We start from the raw sequence: 10613 nt of genomic DNA on the forward strand, positions 1-10613 counted from the left end.
ACAGAAACGGAGGCTATGCCATCTCACTTCTAGTTCAGGAAGCATGAAGTCACGGACGTTGCCAAATCTTTCTTTGAGTGAGACCCACAGCCCTCTTGGGTCTTCTTCATTCATACACTCGTACTGGAGCGAATCATCCATATGACGAGTCATTAGGATGATGGCTTTCACTTTATTTGCCTCTAAGGCTGCTCTATTTGCTTCCAAAGCTTGAGCTTGCTCAACAGTTAGCACGTCCTGGCTAGGCTCGAGAATCGTATCCAGGATTCCATCGGCCTTGAGATGCTGGCGGACATCACGAACCCACCTGTGATATCCAGAGCCAGTTGTTCCCAATGGAGCAAAGTCCAATTTGTTCAGGTTACTCATCCTGAAAGAGAATAAGAAAAGGGGTTAGTTTCGGAACGTAAAAGGCTACCACGAAAACATATAAAATTTCTGAGCGTAATCGCTCCCAAGAAATTAGGAATTTCTGAGCGTAATCGCTTCTAATAAATTCAATTCCAAGAGATATTGGATTAGATCGAAACAATTAGGGAGGGCGTGGCTGCTATGGTTGTGGAGACTTTGTTCCCGGGTCACTCCAACCCGTACAATACAATCTCGACTCGGGTAACATTTGGAATTGATCGGTCTATGTTTTCGTTGTGCTAAGTTTTTGGTTTTCTTATAGATTTGTGGTTTGAATCATGAATTGTTATTGTTTTTGGAGAAGGTAGAAACTCCTGTATTGTTATTTGTCATTCAATTTGATAGCTTTGGTTTGATTTGTGTAATTACTATAGATTTTATAGTTGTTTTGATTTCTGAGTAGCTTTTGTATTGTTTTGAGTTATGGTAATGAAATTGGATCTTAATTTTATGCCTCATTGTTCAATTTTGATGTTATGGTATCTATGTTTCTGATGGTGTTTTATTCTGGTTTGTGTTTTTGTTTTTGTGGTTGAATTCTGGCAATATTTGCCTTGCACTTGCATCATTTCAGAAAGAGAGCAAGTGAAGCGGTTTTCAATGTTGGTGAGAGTAGGTATCGGTTCTGGTGAAAGTAACGTTTTGTTGTTGGTGAGAAGAGTTTTTTATGTTGATGAGAATATATTTTGTTGTTGGTGATAGTAACTTTTGGTGGTGATGATTGTAGCTTTTTGTGATGGTGATAGTAGTTTTTGATGTTGGTGAGAGTAGTTTTTGTCGGTGGTGAAAGTAGTTTTTTGCGGTGGTGATAGTAGCTTTTTGCGTTGATGAGAGCAGCTTTGGTTGATAGTAAGAGTAGTTTTTTATACAAGAGTAGCTCTCTAATGTTAGTGAGAGTAGCTCGTTGGTGTTGGTGACGGTAACTTTTGTTGTTGGTGAGAGTAGTTTTTGGTGTTGGTGAGAGTAGTTTTCTGGTGTTGGTGAAAGTAGCATTTGTTGCTGGTGACAGTAGTTTTTGGTATTTGTGACAGTAACTTTTGTTGGTGGGGATAATAACTTTTCGTTTTGGGAGCATAGGTTTTTTGGTAAGGAGTAGGTTTTGTTATCTCGTTGGAGGTTGTCGGAAATCTCACCAGAGTAGATTTTGTTGCTAGTGACAGTAGCTTTTGTGACCTCGCCGGAGGTTACCGGAAACCTCATCAGAGTAGTTTTTGTTGTTAGCCACAGTAGCTTTTGGTGCTAGTGATAGTACCTTTTGTGGTCGCGCGGAGTTCGCCGGAGACCCGCTGGAGTTGACCGGAGACCTCACCAGAGAGGAGAGAGAATGATTGTTGACTTTTTACTCTAGTGACATTTATGTAAATATGTTAGGTTTTTAATATCCAAAATATAAAACCCTTTTTAATCTAGTGGCCTTATGAGGGAAAAAAAACTAGTTGCTGACCTTATGACTAAAAAAACATTCAAAGATGCACTTATATGTAATAAACTCATCTTACTATAACCATCCTTAAGCCAAGTTATGCCCATGATTTATTAATATACAAAAAAAAAAAAACATTTTTATAGAAAAAGATAACATAAGAAGAAGAGTCATTAACCAAAAAACATTTGTATAGATACATATTCTGGATTTATTTAAACAAAAAATAAAAACCCGTGAAAGTTTTATTTATTTTGGTTGGAAATTGTATTTGGACGAACAAGAACAAGCGAAGACAAAACAACATTAAAGAGAGAGAGAAGGAAAAAAAAATTGAATCTTTTGGTCATCTCTGAAATCAGAATTGAATTGGGTCATGCAGACGCGATTATCTGGGCAAGCTGGTCGAGGAATGGCTATCGCAGTTTAGGCCGAGGATACAAGTCAATCACCGGAGAAAATCCCTCCCTCACACCATGGAAGGTATTCTCGCTTTTCTTCTATCCGATTTATCGTAATTTTCAGATAGTGGGTTTTCTATTTCCTCATCGATAATTGTGAATTTCGTGCGCATCGGATTGTTGGGATTTTGATTTGCATCCCCGGATTTCGAATATTGGGTGGTTGGTTTCGGGGAAACACTGGGGTTTTTGCTGAGTACCAATGCTATGCTATTAGAGTGTAATGTATTCTCATGATTCATTTGCTTAGGCTTCCTACATTTTCTATTATTTATACACACTAAGGTTTCGGCCTTAGGGTTTACTTTTTAAATTTATATATTAATTGGCACAGAGATTATATAGTGGAGATTTTAGGCAATGCTTGAATGAACGAAATTTCCAATAAATTCTTTGGTTTTCTTCTCCTTCCGTGTGTCTCGTCTCGTCTCCGCTAGCAAATCTCATCTGTTTCCCATGATTCAGATGGCAATTTGTTTCAAACACAGAAATACAACCAGTTTGGGGGTTTAGATACTATACTATATCATAAAGTGAGGTAAGGGTGGATAGTATCACGTAAATTTTTCTAGAAAATAGTAGTTACTCATTTGTAAGTTTTGAGGCATTTTGAAATGGATGGGTGGCGATATTAACTGTTTTGATGGTAATAAAAAAACAGTCACAAGGAAAAAGCTTGTGGTTGCTGTAAGGCATGCAACTACCACCAACATACGTTCATAAACCAGCCTTACAACATGGGCACAGTTGACTAATAGGCTTGTACCCCTTGAAGGGACTTCTTCAAGACTGTATTTTATAAGTGTGCCCGTCCTTAAGAGTCTGGCCCTGCTATTTTTGTAAATTGTGTATGCTTTGAATATACAAAAGTATGCGGTATATACTTCTTTGTATGTTTGTGCAATTATGAGTTCAATGTGTTTAGTTAAAAAACAAAGTCGAAGTAAATTGTCTAATCAACCGTAACCATTTTAGCTGTGACCTTCACAAAAGTTGCAGAGTTGGAAGGTGCAGCCTTTCGATAATCATGCTCATTTCTCTTATTACAAGGGATCATTTTCTAACTTTCCAATTTGTGTATTTATAACTGACTTGGTGACTGATTTTGCAAATTTTCTTTTCTTTTGGAGAGGTTCAGTTAATCTAGGATATGGAATATTTTATTAAAGAGTCCTGCAACCTAGTTGGGAAGGAATTGCATACTCTTCCCACCATTTTATATTATCATTTAGAAGATCAATACAAACAACTAGCTTATGACCTATTGTCGCCAAAGAAGTGTGTGGATACCCACAGTTTTGGTAATACTAATGAAGAAAGTTATCCATGAGAGGATTATTGTTAGAATAACTGTCAGGAGTTCTGGAATCTATATTTGGATCGCTTTTGAATGGTTGGCACTCCTGAGTATTGGATGGTCGCAACTTTTAATTCCCCTCATGGCACCCTCATTTTTCTCCTTTTACCAAGTCTGTGGTGGTGGACAAAACTAAATTCTTTTCGAGTCTTCCTTTATACTGTTATTTCCTAATCTTCGGTGTTATCCTGGGAGTCTGTTTTTTGGACTGTAAGATCTGGTTTCGCTCACAATGAGCACTTTTCCATGACTTGCTTGGTGGCAAGCAGCTTGGAGATGACAAAACTGTTGTATCCTCTCTTGGCTTGAAGCTCTCTAGAAGTGGGAGCAAATCTTCTTCCAAGGGTTGTGTTTTCATCATCAAAAATTGAAATGGATTCTGTCTTGTGTGTGTGTGTTTATAATTGATGGGTTGTAATCATTTTGAGCTGAACTTCAACTAGGCTAAGTGAGGAAGAAGACATGGTTTGCCCTCACAATTTTGACGGAAATCACACAAAAGTAACAGAGAAACTGACGGCATGTACTGTTCTTAAAAATTTCTCTATCTTTTACCTAATCTATCATTTATATCTTTCAAATGACCTCTTTTATCATTTTCCCAATATAATAAGCAACTCTTTGTTTTTTTTTTTTTTTTGCAGAATAAAATAAGCAACCCCTTGCTTTGCAGACTTTGGACTCTGGAGTTCGGAGAGAACGTGGGGGAAGAAACAAAAACTCTAATGTCTGCTGAAATCTGAATTCACTTCTGAACGGGAGAGAGAGGCCACAATATGGGCACCCAAAGGCCAATTCTGCAAGTGAGAACCCTCACGACCTTCACAAGACACCCAGTGTTTCACTCTCAGAGATCCCATTCTATATCTTCTTGCCCATCAAACCGCTACTTGGAAAATGGTGTTACACTCGTGCAGTCCAAGCGTACCAGCCAAGAACCCTTTTTATCAGCTTCTCTGTCAGATTCTCTTTTGGTAGAGAAGCTTTTGTTGGGTTTGAAGCAAGGTAATCTCAATTATCTGCGTAACTATCTGTTTCGGTTAAACCCACTTCTTGTTGTTGAACTTGTTTCCCGTTGCCGTGAAAATCTGCATCTGGGTCTGAAATTCGTTGACTTGATTATGTTAAATTGTCCGAATTTCAAGCACTCGTCACAGTCTTTGAGTGCAATGATTCACATTTTGGTCAGGGCCCGAAGGGCTTCGGATGCTCAAGCTTTAATGCTTAGAATGGTTAGGAAGAGTGGCGTCTCCCGTGTTGAAATAGTTGAGTCTTTGGTTTTGACCTGTAGCAGTTGTGGCTCTAGCTGCTTCGTTTTTGACTTGTTGATTAGGACGTATGTGCAAGCTAGGAAGTTGAGAGAAGGGTTTGAGGCGTTTAAGGCACTTAGAAGCAAGGGAGTTGCTGTTTCGATAAATGCTGCTAATAGTCTTCTTGGTGGGCTTGTGAAGGTAGGGTGGGTAGATTTGGCATGGGAAGTGTATGGGGAAGTTGTTAGCAGCGGGGTTCAGTTAAATGTTTATACACTAAACATTATGGTTAATGCCTTGTGTAAAGATGGTAAAATCGATAGGGTTAAATTGTTCATATCGGACATGGCTGAGAAGGGGGTTTGTACAGATATTGTGACATATAATACTCTAATCAATGCCTATTGTCGTGAAGGGCTTGTGGAAGAAGCTTTCCAGTTGAAAAACTCTATGGCTTCTAAGGGTTTGAGACCAGAGCTTTTCACATACAATGCTATCATAAATGGATTATGTAGGGTAGGAAATTATGCGAGGGCAAAGGAAGTTTTGTATGAGATGTTGCAGAATGGATTAAGTCCTGATACTACTACCTTTAATACACTGCTGGTTGAGAGTTGTAGAAAAGATAATATTTCAGAGGCTGAAGGAATTTTTTGTGAAATGTCATGTAGAGGTGTTGTTCCTGATTTAGTCAGCTTCAGTTCAATAATTGGGGTGCTTTTGAGGAATGGACATTGTGATCATGCACTATTATATTTTCAAGAAATGAAAACTGCAGGCTTGGTTCCAGATAATGTGATCTATACTATCCTTATAGACGGATATTGTAGAAATGGCAAAATGTCAGAGGCGTTGAAGTTGCGGGATGAAATGCTTGAGCAAGGCTGCGTGGTGGATGTTATTACCTTCAATACTATTTTAAATGGACTTTGTCGGGAGAAGATGCTTGCTGATGCAGAAAAACTCTTCAATGAGATGGTGGAAAGGGGTGTCTTTCCAGATTTTTATACTTTCACAACACTTATTCATGGTTATTGTAAAAACGGGAATATGGCTAAATCCTTAAGTTTGTTCGAGGCAATGACTTGTAAAAATATCAAGCCTGATATTGTCACGTACAACACATTGATTGATGGATTCTGCAAAGTAGGTGACATGGATAAAGCTAAGGAGCTATGGAGTGACATGGTTTCTAGAAGAATATTCCCTAATTACATTTCATATGGCATTCTTATCAATGGATTCTGTAGCTTGGGACTTGTCCATGAGGCGCTTCGTTTGTGGGACCAGATGATTGAAGAAGGTATCAAACCCACTCTAGTGACTTGTAATACTGTCATAAAGGGCTATAGCCGCTCTGGTGACACAGAAAAGGCATATGAGTTCTTAGGCAAAATGATTTCAAAAGGAATTGTTCCTGATAGTATTACTTACAACACTCTGATTAATGGATATGTAAAAGAAGAAAACCTGGATAAAGCCTTTTTTTCAGTGAAGGAGATGGAAAAGCAAGGACTACTGCCAGATGTGATTACATACAATGTCATTCTATATGGGTTCTGTAGACAGGGTAGACTGCATGAAGCTGAGTTAGTTTTGCGAAAGATGATTGAGAAAGGTGTAAATCCTGATAGATCCACTTATACGTCATTAATAAATGGACATGTGACCCAGGACAATTTGAGAGAGGCATTCCGCTACCATGATGAAATGCTGCAGAGGGGATTTGTACCAGATGATGAATTCTAGTTATTGATTTTTCTCTTGTAGCTCAAGGTAGATATCTCTCGTAATTTCCTCTTTCTTAATTATAATCAGCTATGCCACTATAACGTTGTTACTATACAGACCTTGTTTCCTGTTAACTTGTAATGAAGGTCTTTTTGTCTTGGCAAATTCATTTTTGATAGATAACTGTTTTCCTGACCAAAAAAAAAAGAAGATAGACAAGTGTTTTTAAATAATGGAGATACAATATTTTCTGTTTTACAAGGTACACTGGATATAGAGAGAATATACTCGCTATGATAGCTACGATCGTGAATTCAGGATACTTGATCTTCATCAGCTTATCACTAGGTATAAATGTATGGCATAAATTGAATATTTGTGGATTCATGATGTCTTACTCTCTTCCAAAAATTTGGTTGCTACTAATCTTAGTTGTCCACATTTTTTGAAACATGAAGGTACAGTCGTACATGCTTTTTAGTCTCGGACTCTTAGTGACATTCACATAGTTGAATTTTTATGTATATCAGAGTGAAATCTATGATTTCTACAATTTTTGCACATTAACAATTTACATTTTCAGTTTTCACTGCATTAGAGTTCAATTTCAGCAATTCAATATTGATGTCAACAGAAAAAGGTGGGAAAATAGAAAAGGAGAATGTTGTGGATAAGACAAGGTGGGTTGTTGGCTATGACTATGACTACGATCGTGAATTCAGGATACTTGATCTTCATCAGCTTATCACTAGGTATAAATGTATGGCATAAATTGAATATTTATGGATTCATGATGTCTTACTCTCTTCCAAAAATTTGGTTGCTACTAATCTTAGTTGTCCACATTTTTTGAAACATGAAGGTACAGTCGTACATGCTTTTTAGTATCAGACTCTCAGTGACATTCACATAGTTGAATTTTTATGTATATCAGAGTGAAATCTATGATTTCTACAATTTTTGCACATTAACAATTTACCTTTTCAGTTTTCACTGCATTAGAGTTCAATTTCAGCAATTCAATATTGATGTCAACAGAAAAAGGTGGGAAAATAGAAAAGGAGAATGTTGTGGATAAGACAAGGTGGGTTGTTGTCTATGACTATGAGTGGGGTTTAGATGAAAGAAATTTTAATAATATGGGTTAGGGTGTATATCTAGGGTTTAAAAGAGAAAGCAAAGGAGGATATATCCAGGCTAAGCCCTCATTTGAGTTATTCAGGCCTTCCTTAGGGCAGTAATTGGATGAATTGAGGAGAGGATGTCTTTGCAAAGTAGTATATTGAAAACGGGCTAGATCTTGGGACTAGTTTTGTAACTTTACCTTTTCTTTTCAACATCACTTGAAAACCATTTGATATTTGTAGGCTATTTATTGGTGTATCTTTGAACTTAATTTCTTAATTTTTTCCAAGCAAATTTATATTTGAAATTTGCCTTCTTGTATTTGTTTCTTACCTTTCTTCTCTCTCATTTATATTTTTTCCTCTTTGAGGAACAGTGGCTTGACTTAGAATTTCTACTTCTCTATCTAGTATGAAGTGGAACCAATATATAGTTTGAAGTTAGACTACTTGAACTAATCTACAGCTTATAAGTTGGTGCATCTCCATAATATCTGGTGATTGATAACTTAAAGGAATCGGTTAGAATTGTTAAATTGTGAATATAATATACCTAGTGTGTTTTCTTCTGCCCTTATCCTTGAAAATTCCTTGCTACTGATGTATGGCTGTTAAATTGTCTAGGTATAATATCAGTTAGCTGGTAATCTGTGATTCCACATCAATTATAAGTTACACTAAGAAAATTAGTCTGATAACTAAGCCTTAAATATGAAATCTATATCAAGATTAATTATAAGAATGCAAAAGTGTCCTTAGAGCTTGCTCTTGGGTCCCTTTTCTTTCTTTCTTTTCTTTTTTTCCTTCTTTTTTTGTTTTCCCACTTTTGGTGCAAGTCATGCAACAAAGTACTTTTTCATGGTTATCATTAATTTTTGTTGCTTTAAATAAATTTTAATATCATAAGACTTTTAAGCATAAGATAGAGTGATCAATTTCTAGATTTTTCTCTGTACATTCCTTTTCTTTATTTGTAATTTTGAAGTAACAACGAACTTGTTGTAGTGGATAAAATAGTGGGTGCTTGCCCATGTGAATATGATGTAGATTTGTTTTCTCTTTTAAACACTAATGGTTATCACATTTTTATAACCAGCATTCACATTTTAAAATTGTTTTTGTTGCTGATGTGCAAGATTTGAAAGGAATTTCATTCAAAGTTTCATCTTTTATTGAATATGTTTCTTGAGCGTACGGGCTTTACAATTTTAGGGTGACAACTTAGATTGATAAATACATTTGCATCTTGCTGTTTCTGGTACTTCATTGAAAGTGATTCGTTGAACTTAAGCACCAAACGAGTGAGAGAGATATTTTGGTGCTTTCCCTGGTTTTTGGTTGAATTTGTTTCCTATATATAGAAATCAGTCAAATCACTATATAAATAACACTGTTTCTGGCTTTGTGTGTTGGTGTCCTGTCCTCTTTGGGATAGTGTGACCTGAAAATCAATAACTGTTTGATAATGAGCAATCAATAGTGGTCTATATTTGTACATGAGTGACTCCCTTGAATTTGGCTGGCAAAACTAGTTTTGTCTGAATGTTTTGCTGTTTTAAGTTGCTTTTCTTTTTAACGCCGGTCATGAAGCAAATTTTTCTAATTAAAATTTTGTTGCAGGTCTGAAGATGTGAAATGGCCTCATCCTGTAGAAACTAGAAAGTTTGAAATTGATACTATAATGGGAAAGAGGCTATTGAAGGGGAGAATCAGATGGGCCTTTCATGTGCCCGCTGAAACAGAACATGCAAATATGCAAGAGAGCGCTCTTTCTAACATTCATTTGTTGTGCTTGGAATAGTGCAATCTCTGTTCTTGGTGTTCAGAAGCTAGTATGCAGTTGAGTTTGCGGTGATACAGCTGCTTCTGTCACAGTTTCTCTTATCTCCGCTGCGGCAGTTCAGGTTGGAGAGAAGAAATTTCAGGTCTCAATGAGCCAACGAGGATCTGTCTGAGAGATGAGATTTAAAGATGGAGAGAAATTTAGAGTGAATTTTTCTTGTATCCTTTTAAGATCAAGAAATGAGTTGTTTTGCACCCGAAGAAAACGAGTATAAGGAACTTAGGTATGCACCACTACTCAGCCGGTGTCCTCTTCTTCTTTTTTCTGTAAAATTAACGGCTTATAGTAAATCTCATTTTGTCAATTTTAACTACAAATAACTCGATGGAAATGAAGTGAAACGCTAATATGTGGACTACTTCAAACTTTTGTTGTTTCATTTACAGTGCAGTTTCATTTCCAATGACGGGGATTATATGAGAGCATGTGCAATTCATGTGTGTTTGTTAGAGACGTCAATGTCTTGCTTGTTCTGTTTATCTATGTTCAGTACTTGTGCACTAGAAAATGCACGCTCCTACGGGAACCCGGTATTTTAACTAATTAAGTAATTAGTCATAATTTAATCGTGGCTGCTGGTTTTGTCTTTTAATTATAGTTAGAAATTGGATATGGTATGATTGTATGGACATATAATCTCTGTGTTGTCACTTGGTTGACATATTTTTTAGATAAGAATGAACAAATGACAATGATCTGAGTCTGCTAGCCGGAAATTTGCTACAAGTCTATGGGATGAAATAAACTAATAGCCTGTCGTTTTAACTAATTAGCATATTTTATGAAAGTATCTATTTCCTCAAAAAAAAAAAAAAAAAAAAAAAAAACTAATTAGCATATTTTTGTCATGTTTTAACTTGAACTACAAACATGAAAATCATATGCTCGAGTGATATTATACAATATACAATCATCAATAGAGGACTGTCACACAAAGTTATTATAATTTCAGTTTTTAAATTTAATACATGTTGTTGTGATGCGTTTCTGATAGTGCCTTAAAACTATTCCTT

At 36.4% G+C, this 10613-nt stretch overlaps 1 protein-coding gene across 3 annotated transcripts; it reads left to right on the forward strand.

Annotated features, from left to right (window-relative positions):
* The first annotated feature begins 2063 nt into the window (after positions 1-2063).
* LOC133731574 (pentatricopeptide repeat-containing protein At5g01110) lies at positions 2064-10166 on the forward strand. 3 transcript variants are annotated; one of them, XR_009856720.1, is made up of 4 exons: positions 2064-2317; positions 4297-6678; positions 7268-7385; positions 9378-10166. XR_009856720.1 is itself a non-coding variant. In XM_062158945.1 (3 exons), exon 2 carries the CDS (start codon positions 4429-4431, stop codon positions 6649-6651), a length of 2223 nt encoding a protein of 740 aa, XP_062014929.1. In that variant the 5' UTR covers positions 2064-2317; positions 4297-4428; the 3' UTR covers positions 6652-6678; positions 9378-10166. The 3 variants fall into 3 exon arrangements, 2 of the variants coding, with proteins under 2 accessions (XP_062014929.1, XP_062014928.1); XM_062158945.1 differs by lacking the exon at positions 7268-7385; XM_062158944.1 differs by lacking the exons at positions 7268-7385; positions 9378-10166 and adding an exon at positions 6896-6981.
* The last annotated feature ends 447 nt before the right edge of the window (positions 10167-10613 follow it).

Source organism: Rosa rugosa, chromosome 2, assembly GCF_958449725.1.
Source record: "Rosa rugosa chromosome 2, drRosRugo1.1, whole genome shotgun sequence".
In the NCBI taxonomy this organism is placed as follows: Eukaryota; Viridiplantae; Streptophyta; class Magnoliopsida; order Rosales; family Rosaceae; genus Rosa; species Rosa rugosa.

Coding starts and splice junctions, on each gene's coding strand:
- LOC133731574 (XM_062158945.1), top strand. CDS start 4,429: ATGGGCACCCAAAGGCCAATTCTGCAAGTGAGAACCCTCACGACCTTC.